We start from the raw sequence: 24,774 nt of genomic DNA, 5'->3' as shown, positions 1-24,774 counted from the left end.
ATTCATTGTGATATTAATCTCTGTGCCCAGAGGGACTGAGAGGCCAAGATGTTTTTGTTTGGGGGAAGGGATATCTAATATTAAAGTAGTCTTTAAAACACTCTACTGAAAGCCAAATATTAGTTACTTTCTTGATAGAAGGCTTTCTAAGGCAAAACTTTCCTTAAATCCTTCTAAAAATCAATCATGGACTTTTCTAGGCTACTGGCTTAAAGGATGCTTGAGAAGTCATTAAGACTGGCTCTGGGCGTTTGTTCGGAAATGTTTCAGCAGGTAGACTATTAGGCCTACTCATGATTTGAATTGGGCTTCCCTGATAGCTCAGTGGGTAAAGAATCCGCCTGCAATGCAGGAGACCCTGGTTCAATTCCTGGGTCGGGAAGATCCACTGGAGAAGGGATAGGCTACTCTCTCCAGTATTCTTGGCTTCCCCTGTGGCTCAGCTGGTAAAGAATCCATCTGCAATGTGGGAGACCTGGGTTCGATCCCTGGGCTGGGAAGATCCCCTGGAGTAAGGGAAAGACTACCTACTCCAGTATTCTGGTCTGGAGAATTCCATGGACAGTATAATCCACGGGATCCCAAAGAGTTGGACACGACTGAGCAACATCCACTTTCACTTTCATGATTTGAATGACAGGAGAGACAGGAAAGAGAGAAGGTTGCTCCTTTTCATAAGGACTGAATATTATATTACTGGTGCCACTTCAGATTTGGAGTGATCTGGGGAAAAGCACTTAAATCTCTGGGTATATGAGTTTACCAAATGTTGTAAAGCATTGTCTATGGATTACATTATCTGAGGACCTGAAAAGATAATATAGAAAAAGGACCTAAAATGAACTCAGTCATTGGGAACTGTATTTCCAACTTTACCTACTAAGTAAGATGTTGAACTTAAAGACTTGACAAAAGTAATTTTTCTAATATAGAGCTGTTTAAATGCAACTTGCTATTTGCCAATTGGAATCAAGTGGAATGAATGTCTTTTGCTTAGGGTCCATTTGGTTGAGGCACAGACAGGGTTAAAGCCAACAGTGGGACTCAGACAGTTTCTAGAGAGGGTGGGATTGCATAGCTCTTCTTAACCCTACACCTGCAGCACATTAGAGAAAGTGGGGTTAGTCAATCATGTACTGTTATTTTTACTTATGGTTGGGCAGTCCGTGCCTGTAGGGGGCTCAAAACCTTCTTCCAAGCACTCTCCAGTTACACTGTCACATGGACCTCCCCCACAACTGCACGCTGTGGGAAACAAAAACAAGAGATTAGGGATTCATTTTCTTAATGCCTAAAATATCACAGTGTTTTTTGGTTTGCAGAAATACTTGCTATCAGTATATAATTCTTCAGTGGGGATTAATTTATATTCTTTCTTAAGATCATGAGGAATACATGATTTAGGGATTACTCTTCTTACCCAATTAAGCCGTGAGACTTTCAAAGGTGACCCTGGGCCAAAAGTAGATAAATCTCAACATTCTAGGGTTCCCATCCCAACTTTTTGAAATCCTGACATGACTTTGTAACTGCTTCAGTCCAAAGAGATCCGGGTCAGTTTTACAAGGTACAAAATGATCACAGAGTCCATCATTCAGCTGGAATCCAAGTCATCCTTTTATCGCAGTCAGATTCTCCAGTTTAATCCAAGTCTAGGTTTGATTACTGCCAGGTGTGAGCGAGGAGCAGCCCACTAGGAGTGAGGGGACCCAAGAGCGATTCTTGGCTCCTACAGGGCTTGACCCTTGGCAAGACTGACTCCAAACCTCCCAATGATAGCTACCAGTGGGACAGTTGAGAACAATGTTGTGAAAAGAATTAGGACCATATTTACATGAGTTTAGAAGACTTGAGAGCCCATTATTAATCTACTGATGATTTTCAAGAATGCTTTTTGGGGAAAAAACAAAAACAAAACCTCAATCTCACCAGACTGTTCATTTTCCAGTGCATTTTGGAGTGGATATTAATTTTTAATATTTATAAAGGATTTCTTCAGTTATGTAGGCTAGCAGTAAGCTGGAATAGAATTGTGAACTTCTCCCACCTCTTAACTGTCTTTACAGAATAATCATAAAAAATTGGCTTCAAGGATAACATACATTTATTACATTTTGGCTGTTAAAATGTTCCACAAAATACAGATTTATGAAACACTTCAGCAAGGTCATGCATTATTGCTTCCAACATTAGCTTCTTTTCTAAGAGTGATCTGCAATCATGTCATTTAAACATGAGTTTAGTTAATATTTTGAGAATCAGGATGTCAATGTTTAAGTCTTTGGCTTTGCCAACCCTCTTTCTGATGCCCACTTCTCTCTAGTCTGACTGGACACAGTGCTCCTCTCCTCCCTCTGTTATTCTCGGGGTTATGCTTCTGTGCACACAGCTTTCCTGGAGGCATGGTTACTTTTCTGTGACTTTTGCAGACCATATTTGTTTTCTTCTCAATTTCAAACTCTTCACTTCTTAAAAATCTCTTTAAGTGGAAACCTGTTTCAGTGAGAGTATCTCCAACTGAAGCAAGCCACAAGAGAACAATACCCCTTCCTCAGTCTTCTTCATCTCAAAGGCACATAAAAGGAGGAATACTCAGTCTCAGCCTCCCTTTAATCCTGCAGGAAGGCAATTTAACTTTACTTCTGAAGAGCTTCACTCTCTGAGGTAAATGGATTGGAGAAATCCCAAATAAAATTGGTACTTTTCAGTCTAACTGAAGTCTAACCAGGAAGATACTATCCCTGGAATATTTTCTCTGATAATTTGAAGAAATAGGGGGAGGAAACTACTTCTGGATTTGCTAATCTATTTCACTGAAATGCTAATTTTTACCAAATATAACTACAAAGACAGACATAGTTTGCAGAATAAGAAAACTGATGTGAACCATGCAAGATTTCATTCAGTCCTCTGGTCAATGATAGGTTATCTGCAGAAGTCTGATTTATTTCTTTGGTCAAAACTGGAAGGACATATAGATGATAAGACAAAAGGTCACTGGAGTTAAGTGTCTCACGGTCCACTCTACCCGTGAGCTAAGATACACTAGTCGTGACAAAAATATCTACCCCTATGAATGTGGGATGCATACCTTGAGCCTCCATATTACCCTGGAAAAGTGTCAAGGGGGTAACTGCAGTATGTCCCCAAGAGAAATCCACTTGGCCTGCTCCTATCACACGTGCGCCCGTCGGGTGGCTGCAGTCATGTGCACAGCACTGTACCTGCACAGTTCTTGGCTCTCCTCGCATCTCCATAGTACCCAGGTGCGCACCGTTCACACTTGAATCCAGTGGTGTTGCGTAAGCAATTCCTACACTGGCCAGTGACCTCATCACAATCTTCAAAGATCAGGTTAGGATCTGAATTCCCACTGCAGTCACATTTCTTACAAGTGCTTCCGATCAGCAAGGGGTTTCCATAGTAACCAGGAGCACACCTGAAGGGGAATCACATGTTAAAAATTGAGCATCCATAGTTTTCTTCCTTTTTGTCTTCTTTCCTACCTAGAAGAAACTATAATGAATCTCTTTGGACTGTTCTCCCAGAATTAATCCCCCCTCTCCCACCTTCCTATAGAACTGGACTTTGTTTTCTAAGGAACTACCCTTCTCCATTGTGTTCCAGCCCGGTCAGTTCAGCAAGACCTTCAGGTGCAGGAGTGTCTGGCTATAACCAGTTTGTGGGCATTTGTGGTCACACCCCAATGACTGGGATGCACTGCTGCCATAGGATGGTGGTACTAGATACGCTAAATGTGGCATGAGATTTGCCACTAGGGCACAGCTAAGAATTGTTCTGGACAAAATTTTAATAATACCTTTACTGAGAATCACTGGCATATATTCCACCTTGCCAGAGTGATTGTTCTGATACTAAACCTGAGCCAATCAGTGCCTGGCACTGTCCCAGTCAAAATGGTTTGGCACAGGAGTGATTCAATTGGAGTGGAGCTTGGGCTGTTTGAGGGCTTTGTGACGGCATTCTCTCCATCCGCAAGTGAATAAAGAGGCAGGCAGCATGACTGGCTCTGGCAGCCATCCTGTGACTGAAAGAAGACAGTGTGGAGATGAAGCAGAGGGCAGAGCTGAGGGAGTCCCACAGATAAGTGGAGTTGGAGCCAGATGGCCATTACTCTGTAGGTTTTAGATATATAAGCCTACAGAGACCAGATACCTAGCTGCATTTGTTGTGGGGGCAGAGCTGACGCCTATGGTCATGCCAGCTGGCCCTTAATGAAGAGAATCCAGCCCAGTTGGAGAGTAGAGACTGATATCTTTCCAGCCTTTGCTGGCTTTGCCAAGTTGCGCACTCTGGGTGGGGCTGCCTCTACCCAGAGGAAAAATACCTTTCTTTACTGTTTCCAAAAGGTAACCTGTAGGCCAGCAGAAGCCCTGCTGAGCGTGATGGGACCACAGGCCTCATCTGAGGGGGCAGGCGCTTCTCAGCTCCTATCAACTGTTTCCACACTGTACCTGTGAGGGAATGATCTGTCCGGTAAATCTTACTGTTTTTAAAGGAAATGTTGAAATTTGGATTCGTATGTGAAATCTTAGTTTTTAAAGGTTGCTTCAAACTTTGTAAGAATACTGTTTGAGCCAATATACACATTTTCTGGCTGGCTATTGTCCCCTAAATTGGTGTTGAAGACTGGCTAAGGTGGGCTGAAGCAGCTTTGGGAGTGGCTGGAAAGAATGTGCAGCTGCATCATCATGGGACTGAAGGTTGGGCACAGGAGTCAGTTTTGAAGACAGAGAAAAAGGAAGAGAGCCAGTGAAGGTTTTCATGTGTGATAAAAGTAATGGTGAGTGAAGCCAGTGTTGGCATAAGAGTTCAGGATGGACCGTGGGCTGGAATAGGAGACCGGGATTGGGTGGGGAAGGCCTCGGGTGGAACCTTGGCCTTGGGAGTGGAAAGCAAGACTTTCCAAGGAAACCAATAAGACCCAGCCAGTAATAATAAGACACCACATTTTTAAAGGCCACCGTTTAAAGCAAAAGAATTATGATTCAGAACATTTGAAAAACAGAGAAACTAAAAAAAAAAAAAAGATCACCCCTGTAATCCCAAGACCTTAACAAAATCACTGTTCAACATTTTGCGTATGTTTTCCCAGGCTTTATTCCTGTCTCAGTTTTTTGATGTAATCATAATGATGGTGTATGTTCAGTCACTTGCATTGCATCTCATGGCTTCGACTAGATAAGTTTATTTAATTACCACAGACACCCAGGAGGGAGGGCACCCAGGCCTGGCGTTTTGAGGTTGAGAGGCTAGTTTGATTTCCCAGTCTCGCACAGCCAGGAAGTGACAGCATATGACCCAGACCCTCTAACCCTGATGTTCTTTTCTTCATTCCACCCTGGATCACACTGCTGCTGCTTTACATGAATGAGTGAATTCAACCAACAGAAGGGCAATTCATGTCTATTTGTGTAAGGCATGGAGAGACAGGAAGAGGAAAAACACACAGCCTATGCACTGAAAGAACAGGAAAGGAATTAGGCATAATTATACAAACTCTAGATACCGAGGACCATGAAGAAGATAAGAATGAATGTTAAGTGCCACACAATCCACCAAGAGGAAATGTTTGATACATTTTGTTATTCATACTTATGTCTCTGTACCTCTAGTTTACAGGCCCTCTGGTCCCCAAGTTAGCAAACATCATTCCTCTGTGGAACTCACGGTTGGATTGAATTACTATCCTGGGCTGCAATCCACCAAACAGAATACTAGGATTCTTAGGCTCACTAAAATGGGATGCGGATCTGCCTCCTCAGTGTGCAACTGGGAGCCCGAGGCCCGGGAGTGAACAGACTTGTCCACGCTCACAGAAGCCAGATGCCAGTTACTTTCTTTCCTCTGTTTGATTCCACTGTTTTTGATCTCCATAGGCAGTCTCCTGGTTTTATACAAGAGAAAAACCAAACTCTCTCTTCTCTAAGTCAGAATCTCAACCACAGTAGAGACCTACTTTGAGTTACTTTGAATTTCAAGAACATCTTTTGGTGGCAGTCTCAAAGGCAACTCTGAAGTCACAGTCCCAACTTCAACCCTACAGATGTTATAGCTTGAGAACGCAAAGGTTTTGTACTAAGCCCTCTCTGACTCCAAGTTTATAGATGAGGAAACCAGACGATGAAGAAGCTGGATGACTGGTTCACCACTACATGGCTCAAGCATCAAGTGGGACTCCCAACTTTATACTCTTTCCATTCCACAAGTATGGCATTAATGAGACAACTAATTAAGCCATTAATGATATAACAGGTGAGTAATCAAATGCCATCTATTAATATGCCTAATTCCTGCCCTCAAAGAGTAAATTACAAAGGATACAAAAGGACCAGGAATTGGATTCAGAGTCAACACAGGAGTCCAGGTACCCAGGACTGGTGCACTTTTATTTGCTTCCGTAATTTCATTTCTAGTTATACTAATGACTTAATTCACTCAGAGAAAATAGAGCTGATAAATATACAAAGCAAATGAAAAAACAGTGACATATGAACTTTGTTATTTCAGTCAGTAATCATATCATTTGGCAAAATGGGGGGAAAAAAGATAGGCTTTTTGGAAAAAACATTTTGGTAAAAAAAAAAATTCTTGACGAAAAACTATTATTTGGGGAGTTTTTGTAGTGTTTTCCCTGTCCTCTGCTCTTTCTCCTTTGTTTCTCTTCCCAGGGCTACATTCTAGCCCTCACTGAATGCCTTTATCAAAGGTGCCAAAATTCCCAGCCCAGGTGGCACAGAAGCTTTTCTGAGGAGGACATGGCTCTATAGTCATTTGGGTTAAATTAAACAAAGAAAAAAAGTATCTGTTACATAGTAGGTGCCAGATAAATGCTCTCCACTTCTCCACCAAAGACTGGGAACTAAAGCTAGGGGAATATAAGTAACCCATTCCAGGTCACAGGGTAAGAATCCAGAAATGGAGCAGGCAAGAGTAGGGCTTATAAGAAGAATCTTGTACAGATAACAGGTCTGACAGCTTAAGTTTGTAAAACATGATGCCTGCATAAAGGATCAGACTAAATCACCAAATCATAATATGGTGCGAGTTTAGTTGCGTCTGACTCTTTGTGAGCCCATGGGTCGTAGCCCTCCAGGCCCCTCTGTCCATGGGATATTCCCAGCAAGAATACATTTCCTACCCTAGGGGATCTTCCCAACCCACGGATCGAACCTGAGTCTCCTGCCCTGGCAGGCAGATTCTTTACCACTGCGCCACCTCGGAAACCTGAATCATAATAGAATCCTCAATAAATGTTAGCTTCCTCTTATTTTTTTCTAACTTCAAGGTCATTATCAAAATCATTGTCACTGTCCTCATCATGGTCTCTGATGATATTATGTTTGGCCTTTCCTGTTAGATTTTCAGATTCCCTTAAATCTACTTTAATTTGCCCCATTCTTCTTTCCTGATCCTTAAGCAATAAGAGGCACCTAATAAATCCTCATATGGTTTCAGCATGTCTCTCAGTTCCTCAAAGAGCTGAATGGATGAAAGTACACTGTTAAAGCTGCCACAAGAGACAATATGGATTACTTAGAGCATGGATATCATATATGTTGAATAACTGAAAACTCTTCATTCAACAATGAGGGTTGTGTGACCTTAGATTAAATCTCAAGGATCTGAGTCTCAGGCCCCTCCATCTTTAAATAAAATGCACTACTTAGGAGCAGAGGGAAGGTCACTCTGAATGAGAATGAGATTCAAAACTCCTGTCCATATGATTGTTCATTTTATAATTATTTGCCTCAGAAGATAACCTACATTTGCAACCTCTATTCAATTCTGGATCTTTGATTTTCCAGGCATGGGGTGAGAAGTAGGGTGTCAAATGGTGCAAGAAATGTCTGACTCTTGTCACTGCATGGAGTCTTCTAAAAGGAATAATAAAAGTTCTGGGGTTTTTTAGTAAAAAAGTTTTAAAGAAGCATTACTGAAACAAATGTAACTCAGTGCCTACAATATTCTAGATACTTTAATGGGGGAAGAATGAAGAGAGACATAAATAAGACACTACTGTTGAGAAGCTCACAGTTCAAAGAGATTTTTAAAAATTGTTTGACTTTGAACAAGTGGATTAACCTCTCTGTGTCTCACTTTCTTTCTCTGTAAATAAGGATGAAAATGCTATCTCATAGGATTTTTCTTTGAGGTTTAAATGTTTCATTGCCTGCAAAGAAAGTGCTGACAATAGTATCTGGCATACAGTAAGCACTAGTAAATATTACTGATTATTTTTACCATTATCACCATGATCGTCATCTAAATGCAACAATATGTGGTAAGCTCTACAGCTGACCCAGTGGGTGTTAAGAGCAGCAGGTCCAGTAAGGGGAGTTTAAACTATGAGGTGAGAAAGGGCTTTGGGAAAAGACAGGCAGGGCCCAGAGTAGGCTAAATAACTTGGACCTTACTGGGAAGACTGGCATGTTTGAGCTATTTTACACAGTACTAAAGAGGCTCATGTCTTTCCTATTTTAGACCAGTGTTGAGCAAACATGTATGTTGTATGCATCCTTGTGAAAAGGAAAACATTTATATAGACTATCTCTTCCAGTGTTCACTTAAATCATCCTTAAATACTTCAAACAGAAAACTAAGTAGTAACTCTTTATCTCTATGACTCTTATATATTTTGAAAAACCAGAATAAATTTTCCAAATAAAACACAACAAAACTATAAAATGAATCAAATTCAAATTAACAGCATCATTCAGGCAATAGATGATGTTGTTGCAACTGAATGGCCATTTGCAATGTGACATGGTAGAGGGCTGTTGGACTGCAGCATGCATGACCTGCCCTGTGCTGTGTGAGGACTCAGTTCAGTTCAGCTCAGTTGCCCAGTCGTGTCCAACTCTTTGTGACCCCATGGACTGCAGTTTTCCAGGCTTCCCTGTCCATCACCAACTTCTGGAGCTTGCTCAAACTCATGTCCATTGAGTCGGTGATGCCATCCAGCCATCTTGTCCTCTGTCGTCCCCTTCTCCTCCCGCTTTCAATCTTTCCTACCATCAGGGTCTTTTCCAATGAGTCAGTTATTCACATCAGGTGGCCAGAGTATTGGAGTTTCAGCTTCAGCATCATTCCTTCCAATGAATATTTAGAACTGATTTCTTTGCAGTCCAAGGGACTCTCAAGAGTCTTTTCCAACACCACAGTTCAAAAGCATCAATTCTTTGGCGCTCAGCCTTCTTTATAGTCCAACTCTCACATCCATACACGACTACTGGAAAAACCATAGTTTTGACTATATGGACCTCTGTTGGCAAAGTAATGTCTCTGCTTTTTAATACACTGTCTATGTTGGTCAAAACTTTTCTTCCAAGGAGTAAGCCTATTTTAATTTCATGGCAGCAGTCACCATCTGTAGTGATTTTGGAGCTCCCCAAAATAAAGTCTGTCACTGTTTTCATTGTTTCCCTATCTATTTGCCATGAAGTGATGGGACTTGATGCCATGATCTTAGTTTTCTGAATGTTGAGTTTTAAGCCAACTTTTTCACTCTCCTCTTCCACTTTCATCAAGACGTTCTTTAGTTTTTCGCTTTCTGCCATCAGGGTTGTGCCATCTGTTTATCTGAGGTTATTGATATTTCTCCCAGCAATCTGGATTCCAGCTTGTACTTCATCCAGCCTGGCATTTTGCATGATGTACTCTGCATATAAGTTAAATAAAAGTGAAGTCACTCAGTCATGTCTGACTCTTTGCGACCCCATGGACACCAGGCTCCTCCGTCCATGGGATTTTCTAGGCAAGAGTACTGGAATGTGTTGCCTTTTCCTTCTCCAGGGAACTTCCTGACCCAGGGATCGAACCCAGGTCTCCCGCATTGTAGACAGACACTTTACCATCTGAGCCACCAGGGTAGTCAAGTTAAATAAGCATGGTGACAATATATAGCCTTGACTTATTCCTTTCCTGATTTGGAACCAGTCTATTGTTCCATGTCCAGTTCTAACTGTTGCTTCTTGACCTACATACAGATTTCTCAGGAGGCAGGTAAGGTGGTCTGGTATTCCCATCTCTTGAAGAGTTTTCCACAGTTTGTTGTGATCCACACAGTCAAAGGCTTTGGCATAGTCAATAAAGAAGTAGATGTTTTCTGGAACTCTTTTGCTTTTTCTATGATCCAATGGATCTTGGCAATTTGATCTCTGGTTCCTCTGCCTTTTCTAAAAGCAGCTTGAACATCAGGAAATTCATGGTTCATGTACTGTTGAAGCCTGGCTTGGAGAATTTTAAGTATTACTTTGCTAGCATGTGAGATGAGTGTAAATTGTGCAGTAGTTTGAACATTCTTTGGCATTGCCTTTCTTTGGGGACTGGAATGAAAACTGACCTTTTTCAGTCCTGTGGCCACTGCTAAGTTTTCCAAATTTGCTGGCATATTGAGTACAGCACTTTAAAAGCATCATCTTTTAGGATTTTGAAATACCTCAAGTGGAATTCCATTACCTCCACTCACTTTGTTCGTAGTGAGGTTTCGTAAAGTCCACTTGACTTTGCATTCCAGGATGTCTGGCTCTAGGTGACTGATCACTCCACCATAGTTATCTGGGTCATTAAGATGTTTTTGTACAGTTCTTCTGGTATTCTTGGCACCTCTTCTTCTTATCTTCTGCTGTATGGTGACTCAGTTTGCCTCAGTGTCATGTCTTTGGGCCTCCAGCTGTCTGTAATGTCTTACTGACACACCATCAGCCATTATTTTCTCCTTCGCTCTGAGGCAGATAGATCCTCCTCTATTATAACATGGTACTACAGAATATATAGAACATGTTTCAGTGAACTTTTTTTCCCTCGGGATTATCACTGAAATAAAACACAAAATTAAGAAAAAACTCACAGAGAACCCATGAACCTCCACAAATATTTCCAAGGACACCTGTGGCTCTTGTGTCCCAGTTTGGGAAACACTATTTTATAGTCTGTGGGTGCGGTATCGAAGGTTGAAACAGCAGTAGTTCACAAGCCAGTGAGACGATTGCTGTGAGAACCCAATGGGGAGTCAAAATATGGGTCCCCCAGCCTCACCTGAAAGGTCTCTTTTCAGTGGGGCACAGAGGAGTTTAGGCAGGGCCTGGGAATCCAAAGGTTTCCAGGAGATACATACACAAAGTCAGACTTGAAAACCACCTTTGATTAAATGATTTCTAAGTAGAGAAACACCCAGTGTGTTCTTGTTTGGACGAATGAGATAGATATCCATACAAACCAGCTACATATTTTGAAAAGATGTTTACAAATTAACTGAAACATATTAGATGAAGTTTACAAATTAACTGAAAACATATTAGATGAAATTTAACTGGAAAAATTTAACAATCTGATGATTAAACTCAAAACAGAGGCCCCCCTCCCCTCAGTTTCAGAGTCAAAGAAATCACAAGCGGTTGAGGCCACCTCCTGTGAGATGACTCAGCCCCTCCATGGGAAGGAAATCTCTCCTTTCACTACAGTTGTGAAGAGCCTCTGCTAGCCTTCTCTTTAGCATTTCCTTTTTTCTGTCTGGCAATCAGTGCTTTTGAGGTTTGTCTTCTCCCCTAGCTTTGACTTCATTGAGGACAAGAGACCGTATTGTACCTATATCACATCCCTACCCACTCCACTACAATCTGTTTCCGTGTTATATTTTGAGGAAGAGTTCCCTGGATTATCAGGTCAATTTTTAATGCAAAAGACCTCAGTACATTCTCTTTAAAAGAGCAGGGTATGAGGAAGGATGGACAGGAAATATGGAGAAATTTATTCTAAGTGATCCTCCCCCAAAGCAGATGAAAGGCCTTAGAACAGCCCCTGTAGATGTAACCTCCTGTCAAAGAGAATTGTCAACAGATTAAACATTTTTCTCCCCCACATCAGAAGTTCATCTAGCTCATTAATCATCAATGTTTAAAACAGGAGACTCTTAGGAAGACATTTGGGAAAAGCAGAATGGGAGAAAAATACAAATGCTTAGCCCAAATTTTCCAAATCCTGGTTCACCTGCAAAATGATAAAATATGAGCACCTCTAGGGGTAGTTATGAGGCTGAGAGAGGACACAAGAGACAATCATAGTAAAGGCACTGTTTCTAGTTAAGGAAACTGAGATTTAGGGAAACAAGCCAACTGGTCCCAAGCACACATTATGCAAGTGGTGGAAACAGGACAATAGGCACAATGACGCACACTGTCACCAGTTAATTACTATCGAGCATTTATTAAGTCTCAGGTGCCATACTAAGAACTTCACAGTACTCCTCACGGCAGTCTTATGAGGTGGATATTTTTCATTTTTTTCCTTTCTAGAGACGTGGAAATTGCCATATAGAGACCAAATAACTTACCCAGGAGGATCACAAAGAGATCACAAAGGAATCCAAAGCTGAGAGATGGACTCAGCCAGGCTGATGCTACATCTCAGCACTTTACTTCTACCTCCCAAACTGGTGATCTCTCCTCCATCCTATCAATCCAGGTCCAGCTAAGCAGCAGAGCTCACTGAGCCTTGCTGATTAATGCCAAGCTCCAGGAGCCTCCAATGTGTGCCGGGGGATTTATCACCCACAGCTCCATGTCTGAGGGTACATGCTGTCTTGTGGCAGGCCCCCCGCTGTTGCTGACAGAACCCTATCCACACCCCTGTGTGATTGTGTAGAACTGAGCCCTTGGGGTCCAGATTACTTCACTTCTGGGGGAATGTGTGTTCGGTCAGCAGGACTCTAAGACTATTAATTCCCCTCTCAGGAGCCATCTAGCACCCATTAGCCAGTAATATTGCTCAATCCTTATCAGACTAAACTGAGTTTAATCTCAGACACTGATGAGAAGAAGCTCCATCCCTGGCTGATAAACAACCTCTCACACCCCTGGGGAGCCAAATAATGAGTAAATCAGATGGTTCACGTTCCTGGGTCCCCACATAAAGAAATACAGAATAAGCGTGTCACCAACATTCATCAGCTGAAGGTCGTCTGATCATCTCTAGCAGTCCCCCTAAAGGATGACATTCACATGGTCTCTTAGCTTTCACAGTCCTCTTCTCTCACAGTAAAAGGGGGGAAAATCCCACAACTTTTTAGCAAAAGAATTATCCATATTGTGCATATTTAACAATTACAATAACAATCTCCTCAAAATATAGAGGTTTTCTACATTCCATAGACACTCTGCCTTTTTCTAAAGAGTTCCAGAGCAACACTTTGAGAGGTGGAGGGTGTTTTCTTTGGATGTGAAATGGTAATTGAGGTTTACCTTTTGAACCCTAGGCTGAGTCTGTGAGCCCCACCCAGGGCAGTAGGCAGTGTGCTGTGTGAAGCGAGCACCCCACGACCATGGAGATATGGGACTAGATGTCTGACTGGTCCTTCCTGGCCCTTCCTTCCCTGTCTTGAGGACACCGCGCATCATTTTGCTGCCTAAATACATGGGGAAGCTGAGGTTAATGGCATTTGTGTTAAAAATAAGGCCTCTCTGTGAGACTCTTTTAGTGAAAGCCCTTTTATCTTAGAAACCTGTGAGCAGCTGAGGGAGGATGGGAAATATCTTGCCAGAAATCATTTGGTGGGAAGCCGTGCGCTCTTGCTTGCCAAGTCCTTTCCTGTTTGAGCAAAGCCCAAAGCAACTTAAAAAAGTGTTAGGTATAAATACCAAAAAAGGCATTCAGAAAATCCGAACTCATGGAATTACTTTTCAGGAGAGGAAATGGTATAAAAAATCGGTTAAATAATAGGTTTGTGCCTTTTTCAATGCATCACTGTATTAACCGACCAGTTAATAAAAAAAGGAATGCCTGAAGAAGTCTTTCTCTCTTTCTCCCTCTCTTTTGGACATTAATTATTGTACTCAGAGAGAGAGAGAGAGAGAGAGAGAGAGAGAGAGAGAAAGGACGGTTCCCAAAACCATCTCTTCAAAATACAGACATTCATTTTCCTCTTTCCTTACCCATTTATCCTGTGATGTAGCCATGGACGCCTATGGAACAATCTTTTTTTTTTAAACTAATTAACTTTTGACTCCACTGCGTCTCTGTTGCTGCTCGGGCTCTCTCTAGCTGTGGTGAGCGGGGGCTACTCTCTAGCTGTGGTGCACAGGCGTCTCATTGCAGTGGCTTCTCCTGTTGTGGAGCACAGGCTCTAGACAGCACAGGTTTCAGTAGCTGTGGCACACGGATTTAGTTGCTCCGTGGCATGTGGGCTCTTCCCCATCCAGGGACTGAACCCGTGGTCCCCTGCATTGGCAGGCAGGTTCTTATCCATTAGACCACGAGGGAAGTCCTTAGGGAGCATTCTTATAGTTGTATCTATGGCATGGGGTTTGGGAAAGTTCCCCTAAAGGGTTCTGAAATGCTATCCCTCATTGTCTCTTAAGACCTACTGAATGAGAGCATGGCAGAACTGATAAATGTAGGAAACAGGAAGTTTCCTTTTACCGTCACAGAGCATAGGGGTATTTAGGAGCCTACCTTTCACAATTAGGTCCAGCATAGTTTTCTTTACAAATACACCGAACAGCTCCATTTTTCCTATAGCAGGACTCTGCAAAACTAGAATTGAAAGAGAATATTAGAAGTCAATTCCATACATCACTGAAGAGGCTGTCTTAATTTTGATTAGATCATCTCTACCTTGGTCCCCCTCAAGGTCAATAGGGTGTGATCACTTGCTTCATTTAAATTAAATCTCCCTCCTTTTAGGAAAGCTTAGAATATCAGGCTCAGACAGAAAGTGACACACCACTGGTGACACCAGTTCTGTCTACCTTATTTGTTTTTGCACAGAGGCACTTCATTATTTTGACTTGAAACAGTGGGAATTTGCAGAACATAACGTATATTTGTGTGTGTGTGTGTGTGTGTGTGTGTGTGTGTGTGTGTGTGTATGTATTTAATGCAAGTCTAAACCACATGCTGGATATAAAATAAGCAAATTTTACCTGTGATTTTAGATTCATATGAGAATTTTCTTTTTTCCATCACTTTCTGTGATGTTCAAAGTTTTCCTCTTTTTTCCTGCATTAGCTCTCTTTCACTCTTCAACACCATGAGCCAGTTCTAAACTATGCTTTATAATCTCCACAGAAGTTTAATTTCTTTCATGTGTACCTTAAGGGTTGGGAATAAAGGGTGCAGGGACTGGCTTAACTGACCAAAGTCACAAAGCAAGTACTCAGATCCAGAGAGATGATATGGGGTGGGAGGTGGGAGGGGGGTTCATGTTTGGGAACTCATGTACACCTGTGGTAGATTCATGTCAATGTACGGCAAAACCAATACAGTATTGTAAAGTAAAATAAAATAAAAATTAAAATAAAAAAAAGAAAGAAAAACAGGACCCACAGTAAAAGGATTCTAGTCCATGAAACCCTCTCTCTTGATTCTTCTTCTTTTTTTGATAATAAAAAGTAGGACACAGAACAGAAAACAAACAAACACTGTTTCAGCAGAATAAATATTTTAATTATCAAGGCAGGGAAATGGAATATTACTCTATATGTTTTGAAAATTCTACATTGACAGGAATCTATCCCTATGAAGATGGTATACAACATTTTAAAGACTTTTAAATTAGTTTTGGCTTAGGCAGTGTACAATCCATGGAGTGTGACCTGCTATTCTCACATTTCTGCATGTATCAGCAAAGACCTAACGGTCTTTGGAGGAAAGCAAATGGATATGTTTGCTTTGTGTGAATACATTTATAAAATCAATCAGAAAACAACATGTGCTTCTCAGTAAAAGGCAGTACACACAATTTATTTTCTCTAGCAGTTTGGTTAAAAACACTCCAATGAATTACATTTCTTTGGCATTTATCCTTTATTTTTCTTGTTCTTATTCCTCAGCCTCCTTAAAGAAACACCATCAGTTAAGCATCCAGAACATGCATATTTCTTTGAAGATGTTCCACCCAGTTGGCCCACCCATGGCTTGAAGGAATGAAATATCTGCCTGGAGTTATCTTCTTTGAGCTAACGTCCTACTGTTATGAACAGATGACATTTTCCTTACTTGGAGCAATTATTAGTAGACATGGAGGATGTCTGGCCAAACCCCAAATAAATAACTGAGCTCTGTGTAAATGGACCCTGGGAACAGCTATGTGACCACTGGTCTTGGTGGAGGGAGATGCAGGGGCAGTAGGGCCATCGAGAGCTCCTGTTTTTGTTTTTCATCAGCATTAACTGTTTACATTTTGCTTAGGCTAAAGTCTGTTTGGAGCTAGGGAAATGAAATCACTGCGCCTTTCTCAGCCCACACTAACAACCATGGTGCCCTCTCCAAGTGGAAGGGAGTCTTATGCTTTTGAAAAACCCTCAGGGAACTTAAAGGAAAACAGACTCAGCACTGTTTGTTTGCAAAACTCCCTCAAGCATCACTTTCTTGCTTTCAGATGTGGCTTTTGTAACTGGGGATCCAAATCCTGGGTCTGTAGGCTCAACTGGTGTATCTTTCTAACAGAACTGAGATTCCACACATGGTGCCTTTCTGAAAGCTCAAATAAAAGTCCTGGCACTTTGATTTTTATAGAAGGCAGCAATATGAATGATTTTTATAGAAAGCACCAATATGAATGATTTTTATAGAAAGCACCAATATGAATGATTTTTATAGAAAGCACCAATATGAATGATTTTTATAGCAAGCAGCAATATGAATTTTAAGAAAAGCTGAAAGAGGCAGTGGGGAGTCTGATTTTATATGATATTTGATTAGTATTTGAGATTAGTTAACTCAGTCAATAATAAGGCCAGATCAAAGACTAGCATTTTATAGGATCCAGGCCAATTTGTCCTATTCTAGGATTGCAGACTACTCCCAGCTTTTTGGAGCCAGTTTTCTCCCTGAAGGGATTCAGGAAGTAGAACTATTGCCACTACAGAGAAAGCAGTTCTCTCCTACCCTTCCCCATTCCTCCATACTCTCACATATGTTCTTTACTTATAGGTTGTATATTTTTGCTTTTGTGTGAATTTTCAACAGGTTTTTTCATCTCAAATCTGTCCTCTAGAAACTTCAGTTTTTATATCTGTGAATATGTACCTAACTGCACAATCCATTCTTTAAGTCCCTCAATTGCTCTTTTGAACTCAGATCTACACACACAAGCAGAGAAAGAACATGGGTGGAAATGGTATTTCTTGGTGCCTATGGAACTACCTGTGTTTTCTCTTTTACGACATGAAGCTCATTACCCGACTGGCAAGTTTCTGCTTATTTTATTTAAAAGCATTAACAGTCTTCAAAAGAGCGTCTTAATGAACTAAGACACTGGATAATCTGTCTCATAGATTAAAAGGTCATATGCTTTAGAAGCGTCAAAATACTGTTGCAATCTGATCTGTTTTAAGGAAGGCAGGAGTTTTTGACCATTCTATTCACAACCGTGACCAACAACCAGTACATGATTGGCACATAAGTGCTTGATTAATATTTATTGATTTTACATAGATAAGACTTCTCAGCCAATGAGGTTCCAGAAGCCTCATATTTCAAAGCATTAATGTCACATAATTTAGATAAGTAATTGTCATATGTATGGTGCAAAAAAGTACAAAAGTCAGACAACACAATGAAGAATTTGGGATTACCTTTCTAATTCATCTGTTAATTTCTAAAGAAACTGCAGCTCTAATCTTATAAACCTGCTTTGAGCAGATGATGCTATATAACAACTTTGTTCATGTGGGAGAATGAGTGAAACCCGTTATTAGAAAGTTGGAGGTAAACATAGTTAACAAAATAACTACACCACGGTAAGGGAATGGCACACTGAACACGCCATCAGATATGGTTAAGACTCATGCTTGAGAGCAGAATATTAATGAACAATTAAATAATGTATCTAGATGAAGCAAAGGGAGCTCATAAATCAGGACATGCTTGAATAAAAATAACAGAACACAGTGTTTGAGTTTTCCACTCTCACTCTCAGTACCATCCATTCTGTACACATTATTAATACCACTGAACAGGAAAAGTCACAAAGCAAGGGCTAAGGCAGTTTAATGGTTCCTAAAGATGGGACTGTAAAACTTTTGACTTCTGCACTGCCTGCCAGACTCATCAGAGGCTCTGAACAAATCACAAGCTATGAGGTGAAATGTTAGGCAATACTGGTATTCAATAAAGGGGAAAACAGTTAGGGGGAAACTTGGCTGTCATCTCTTTTCTCTTGATAAGAAAGTGTGTGGGATGATATTACTTATATGTGGAATCGAACATATGGCATAAATGAACTTATCTATGGGACAGAAACTGATCCACAGATATAGGGAACAGACTGGTGGTTGTCAGGCGGCCTGAGAGGGGTGGGAGAGGGATGGACTGGGAGTTTGGGGTTAGCCGATGAGAACTATTACATATAAGGTGGATAAACAGCAAGATCCTATTATATAGCACAGGGAACTATCTTCAGCATCCCGTATGAAGCCATAATAAAAAGGAAAACAAGAAAGACAGAGCGTGTATGTGTGTGTGAGACAGAGAGAGACACAGAGAGAGTGTGTGTGTATGTAAGGCATTCAAGACTTTTTCTAGTTACTTTATAGTTAAGGTGAGGTGAAGTCGCTCAGTCGTGTCCGACTCTTTGCGACCCCATGGACTTCTCCGTCCATGGGATTCTCCAGGTAAGAATACTGGAGTGGATTGCCATTTCCTTCTCCAGGGGATCTTCCCGACCCAGGGATCGAACCCAGGTCTCCCGCATTGGAGGCAGACGCTTTAACCTCTGATGCATTATTTAATCAAGGAACAACAACTATCAAGGAAATATTACATCCAAACAATCAGAAGAGCACTTGATATAGAGTATGCAAAACGTTGGAAAACTAAATACCATTACATCATTTTAATTCTACATTTAATTCTACATTACATTCTACATTTTTAATAAAATAAAATAATGGCTAGTCCAATAAAATGGCTAGTCCTGACTTGACTACTGGATTTATACATATATGTGCCTGAAAAGGATTCCAATATTTCCACTAAGATGTATGTGTATTGTCTTTAACTTCTCATTCAGGAAACACAGCCAGAAGTAAAAATTCATTTTCTCAGAAATCTTCTATGTGCTGGCTGGTCTAAAGCACTCTGTTTATCTATGCTCTATTTCTACCTGAAAATCCACTTAGCTGCCACATGTAGAAAAGGTCTGCTCTGTGGGAGTCAGAAGAAACTACTACTACTGAAAACACTGAATTACAATGTCTGTTGGCATCACCATTTGCAGGCTTTCCAGGTCAAGGGATAGCAGAGAAAAAATGAGACTAGCCTTGCTTATAAAGCTTGGGAAACTTCACTGTGTCTGTGATGTGTCCTGCAACCCACCCCCAATATTTAGGGAACAGAGTCATCACCTATACTGCAAGTGTTTTAAGTTTTCCTGAAAGTGGATTCGGTCTAGAAAACTTTCCTGTATCTTTTCCAATTTCATTACAACAGGAGATACTCAATTTTGATTGTACAAAAACTCTAGAACTCTATACAGGGAGAAAAAAGAAAAGAAAATCAAAGGGAATAAGCAGGAGAAAAGGCTATTTTCCTTTAAGACTTACTTGGCAACATGAGGCAGGGGGCAGGGGCATGGCTGGCAGAACCGGGGGGGTCCCCTGATGGCATCTCCAATATAACCATCTAGACATTTCTCACAGTGCTCGCCTGTTGTGTTCCGCTGGCAGTGCTATGAGACAAAAAGATAAGAAAATTGACAAGGGCACACAAGAAATCTTATACAGAGCAAATGTGGGAATCAAGCAGTGTTTCAAGCAAAAGGGACATCGGGCCTGACAAAATAGATGGTATGTACTGATACTTACTGGTCAGCATAGAGGAGCTAGGCTGGCCCCAGTGGATGCTACAAAGTGTGAACCATGGGGAAGACTTCTGCGCGTGCACTGGCAGCCTGGGGGCTCTCTTCAGAGTTGGTGTGAAGAGCAGATTATTAGTCATTCATTTCAATTCAGAATGATAATCAGAATGATCAAGCTCTGAATATCCTGGAAGCATCAGTTTACTGACTAGTAAATATGAAATGAAAAAAAAAAAATCCCCTCCTGGTAAACATTAGGCGGAACATTTTAAGAATTTATGGGCTCAGAAGAATAAAATGTGTCCAAGTAAAGTATAATGGACTAGAAGGTAGAAGGTAGATAAAGAATATTCTGCTAATGGGCTGGTATCTTGCATAATGATATACGAGAAATAGTAAGCTATTGTGTGATTCTTCCATTTATGGTGGGAATAATTGGAAGAAAACCTCACAACAGTTGATTCTTCTGCCTAGAGTGCCTGTTTATCATTCAAGATCTGCACCAGGCCTTTGAGAGTTTCAGGATTCCTTCCTGATGACCCCTCCTCGATCCTTCCTTCCTTCCCTACACACATTATCATCAGCTCCCAGCCTTGGGTGGCAAAGTGGTGAAGAACCCACCCACCAATGCAAGAGACATAAGAGACGCGGGTTCAATTACTGGGTCGGAAAGATCCCTTGGAGTAGGAAATAGCAACCTGCTCCAGTATTCTTGCCTGGGAAATCCCGTGGACAAAGGAGCCTGAAGGGCTACAATACACAGGGCTGCGAAGAGTCGGACGCAACTGAGCACACAGGGACACCCAGCCTCAGCAGTGCTTCCCCCTACGCTGTCTCTCAGCAGTGCGCTGCCATCAGCTTCAGTGGAGTGGTACTCAGCAGCTGTTTGTTGAACTGGTGGATTAATTTCTCACTAGTCCTCTGTAAGAGGCAGTGATGCAGGTCTACTGGTATTTTCTCCAACTGGACTAGACTAGACCCCTCAGGGCAATGCCAGTAGCATGACGATGTTTTCATCTTTATATTCACCAGAGTGTATAAAGTTTGAATAGGCTTTTCAGTGAAAAACTGTACTACTAGAAGAGACACCCTACTGTTTGAGCAACTCCCTTGGTAACACCTATGCACCAGAACTTAAACAGTTAACTTTTTTCAAACAGGGCTCTGTGGAGGAATCTTGGGGAAGGCAAGATGGAGGGACTGCGAACTTAACTTTGAGCTCTTTATTTTGTCTCTACGTCCTATGTTGAGGTTCAAATTAAAATAATAGTGAAGTCCTGCTCTAAACATTTTATGTGGATTAATTAATTTAATTTTCATAATTGTAAGGTCCTATTTTCTTTTCATACTTTACAAAATGAATAGAGATACAAGGAGGTTAAGCAAATTGCCCAGTGCTACACAGATGGTAGGTGTGTCTCAAAAGTGAGATTTCAGCTCAAGCAATCTGGCTCTAGAGGTTAGGCTGGAAATTCCCGTACTACACTGCTTCTCCAGTGTGCTGGAGAAAAGGTTCCTTTCCCAAAAGAGTCATAAAATGACTGCACTGGAAAGTGCCATACTGTTTCACTAACAGTTTGGACTTCAAATCAAGCACAACACACTAGACAGTGGGCCACAGCTATCATGGTTGAACGGTCTTTAGCCAATTGATCAGCCATTAGACTTGGCCATTAGCCACCTTTGACTGCTGATTAGAATTATGTTAACAGAATAGGATTAAAGAGGCTAGTTCAGGACGCCTGACAGATGAGAAACTGAAAAAATAGTGTGATGCGCAGACAACAAGATGTTAACACATTTCCCTCACTGTTCTTAATGCTGCGTCACGTGCTGAGTGAAACTTGCAAATATTTGTTGAAAAGAAAGAGGAAGGCCGAGGTGGGAAAGGGTGAATTCGTATCTGGAGCAAGTAAAGGAAATTAACACACACCCAGAGCCAGCTCAAAACTGGTGGCAGTCTCTTATCCCAGGGAAAACCAATGAGCCCTGTCCAACTCCCCAGAATTTAAGCCATAAGCAGGGCTTCCCAGGTGGCACTAGTGGTAAAGAACCCGCCTGCCAATGCAGGAAACGTAGGAGACATGGGTTTCATCCCTGGGTCGGGAAGATCCCTCTGGAGGGGGCCATGGCAACACATTCCAGTATTCTTGCTGGGACAATCTCAAGGACAGAGGAGCGTGGCAGGCTATAGTCCACAGGATCACAAAGATCTGGGCATGACTGAAGCGACCCAGCATGCAGCACAAGCCATAAGCAATCTGGCAGGGCTACTCTAGAGTGGGGTCAAACTAGCCCGAGTCCTTGTTGGTCAGATGGAACCCATCTGTGCAGAAGGAAACAGGACTGCTGTCAGATGTCAGACCATTCTTGGCGACTCCATGGGTGCTCTGGCTTCCTTGTTAGGGCCCTATTTCTGCCATGGCAGCCACAGGGAGCAATTACCCTCAAGGGCAAAGCCTCCAAATCACTATGACCTCTAAGTGCTCAGAGTGCAAACACTGACTTTAGTCATCTGCCTTCTTTGAAGAGCTTGCTATGAAACTTCCTAAAAGGTAAATGAAGTACATTCTGTGAGATTGGCAGGGACAGAGCTGGCAGCAGGGAGAATTCCCTAGCTCCTCCGGTGTATAGATGACTGAACTTGAACAACTCAGGTGAATTTTCTGTCTCTATTCTCTGTCTGTAAAACAAAGATCTAGCCGAGACAGAGTACAATGTTTCTTAAATCTTTTACTCTGAGACTGAAAATATCCTTTACCTTCATTGTTCTGCCATTTAAAAATCAGAAAGGAAAAAAATGACAATAATAAATAGCATACTGTTGTTGGGAAAATTTTAAAATATTTAATTTTTTAATAAAACTGACCTCACTTATAAATGAAAAAAGCATTCTGAATCTTTGGCCAATGGTTAAGAAAGCTATGTCTGGACAATCAATCGCAGATTAGGTGTCAGGAATGACATCTGGGCACCAGCTCTGTCTCCTTCATGTGAGAAATGGAGTCTCTAGACACCTGGGCCACACCACCAATATAAGGTAAGAAGAAAGCCTAATACTATCAGGTTAGTGGCTGGTCAGATGCTTCATGGGTCACTGTAGTCTGTCTAGACTTGTGGTTCTCAAAATATGTCCAGGGAGATGGCAGTGAGAAGCTTACTGAGGCTGGAATAGAAATCCTTGAAGGATTTTAGAAAAGGGGATGCCTTGATTAAGTTGTTTTTAAAAAATATCTCCATTGCTAGTGAGGAAGACAGATTAGGGAAGGGGAGTCTGGAGCAGGGCATCATGAGTAGTTGGGAAGGTGTACTAGTCATCAGGGAGGGATGCTGCGGGCATGAATTAACACAGTAGGATGGCACAGAACAGAGGAGGCTCTCTCCTAGGTTGAACTAGTAGGATTTGGTGTCCAGCTAAATATCGGTGAAAAGAAAAAGGAAGTTGATGAAGCACGCAGGACATCTAAGTGTGGAGGATTGGCAGAATGGTGCTGTCATTAACTGAGGTGGGGAATACGAAAGGAGAGACATGTTTAGGGTTGGGAGAAGGAAAAACAACGTATAGAGAACTTATTACCTGTCTTGGTTCTCATCATATTATTATGCTAGGGGCACAAAGCTCCAGGGGACTCCACTGAGCTAGCTATCCTTAGAATCCTTTGCACATTTAATTTTATGACTTTATTTCAAAACCTTAGCTAGCAAGGAAATAAATCATTATTTGCAAAATTTGGACTTTTCCAAGCTTGCAACAGACTGGAAAATTGTCAAGATTTTAATGTAAGAATTATGCTCTCGATTTAGATACTAATTTTATAGTTGCATGTAAAACATGAAAAAAAAATCCCTATTACTCAGTTTCTTCTTTCTCTTTGATACCTAATGAGGGTGTTGGTTTACCGATCACACATGTGTAGTCTTAAAGGGACTTAGGTTGGTTGATTTTGACTTTACACACATAAAGGAGAGTGTGAAAGTCACAAGAAAAATGCTACAGAAATTAGAGATGTAAAATCTTTGCTTTCCTGAATTAGCTTTTAATTAGGCTTTGGGAGTAATAAAAAATTCATTAGCCTTAAATATGTTGAATTACTTCCCTTTCTCCATTGTGCTTAGAATGAGGTAGAATTTCATCTGAACATCAATCTTTTTAATTATAAAATTATTACAGACAGTTGTAGAACACTTGGGCAGGTATACTAGAAAGCGAAAAGAAGAAAATAAAAATTCATTCACATTTCCACCAGCCAGATGTGAACACTTAACAGGTTGATGGTTTTCTCTCTAGGTTTCAATTATGTTTTTGCGGTTGAGTGGTTTCAAATCTACTTTCATTCAGATTTAGCTTTTTCCCCCCCTGAAATTCCGGCACAGACTTCAAAATTTATCTTTTTTTTTTTTTTTTATTGTTACTGAGCAAGTGGGGTTTCTGCATATATTTCTAAAGCTCCCATGGTCCTCTTACTTTGAATTTCATTACATTGGTCACATCCACAGGCATTTTCAACTAGTGTTCTTCCCTACAGCCCTTCAGTCCACATAATGGAGGCCACTTAACCCAGATCCTAGAATAGTGTCAGGCAGTTAAGTGGTACTCAAAAAATGCTTATTTGTTAAGTGGATAAATGAAATCAATAAATCAATCCTTAGTCCAAAGAATCTAAGGGATCCCGTGCAAGTGGTCAATTTCAAGTCAGATTCTCTCCACCCTAGTTCTGGTCAGTGGGCTCCATGCTTTCTGCTAATGATGAAGCACCAGTTCTTTAGACGGTAACTGGCCTTAGTCATGACCTCGTCTTGGTTCTCTGTACCTAGCCTCTAGAACTCGGATAAAGTATGGGTTATCAGTGACCAGGCATTCCCATCACTAGCCATCTGTCTGCTCTATTTCTACACCTTAATTCCTTTCTCATGCCTCTTTCAAGTGCTTTCCTAGAGAATCTGCCATGCCCACT

The 24,774-nt window shown here is 41.3% G+C and overlaps 1 protein-coding gene across 7 annotated transcripts in view; it reads right to left on the bottom strand.

Moving 5' to 3' along the window:
* Window positions 1–24,774, bottom strand: part of LAMA4 (laminin subunit alpha 4) — a 144,687-nt gene that overhangs the window by 78,681 nt on the left and 41,232 nt on the right. For 4 of the 7 annotated variants that reach the window (XM_060419476.1, XM_004011190.6, XM_060419475.1 and 1 more), the window contains 4 exons: window positions 19,566–19,690; window positions 14,473–14,553; window positions 3,225–3,439; window positions 1,171–1,245 (listed from right to left, as the gene is read on the bottom strand). In XM_060419476.1, coding sequence (XP_060275459.1) covers window positions 1,171–1,245; window positions 3,225–3,439; window positions 14,473–14,553; window positions 19,566–19,690 — 496 coding nt within the window. Of the gene's footprint in view, window positions 1–1,149; window positions 1,246–3,224; window positions 3,440–14,472; window positions 14,554–19,565; window positions 19,691–24,774 lie in introns of all 7 variants that reach the window. The other 3 variants (XM_042253295.2, XM_012182564.5, XM_042253296.2) reach the window with 1 other exon arrangement.

This window comes from Ovis aries, chromosome 8 (genome assembly GCF_016772045.2).
Source record: "Ovis aries strain OAR_USU_Benz2616 breed Rambouillet chromosome 8, ARS-UI_Ramb_v3.0, whole genome shotgun sequence".
Classification (NCBI taxonomy): Eukaryota; Metazoa; Chordata; class Mammalia; order Artiodactyla; family Bovidae; genus Ovis; species Ovis aries.
This window is presented reverse-complemented; position numbering and strand designations above follow the sequence as displayed.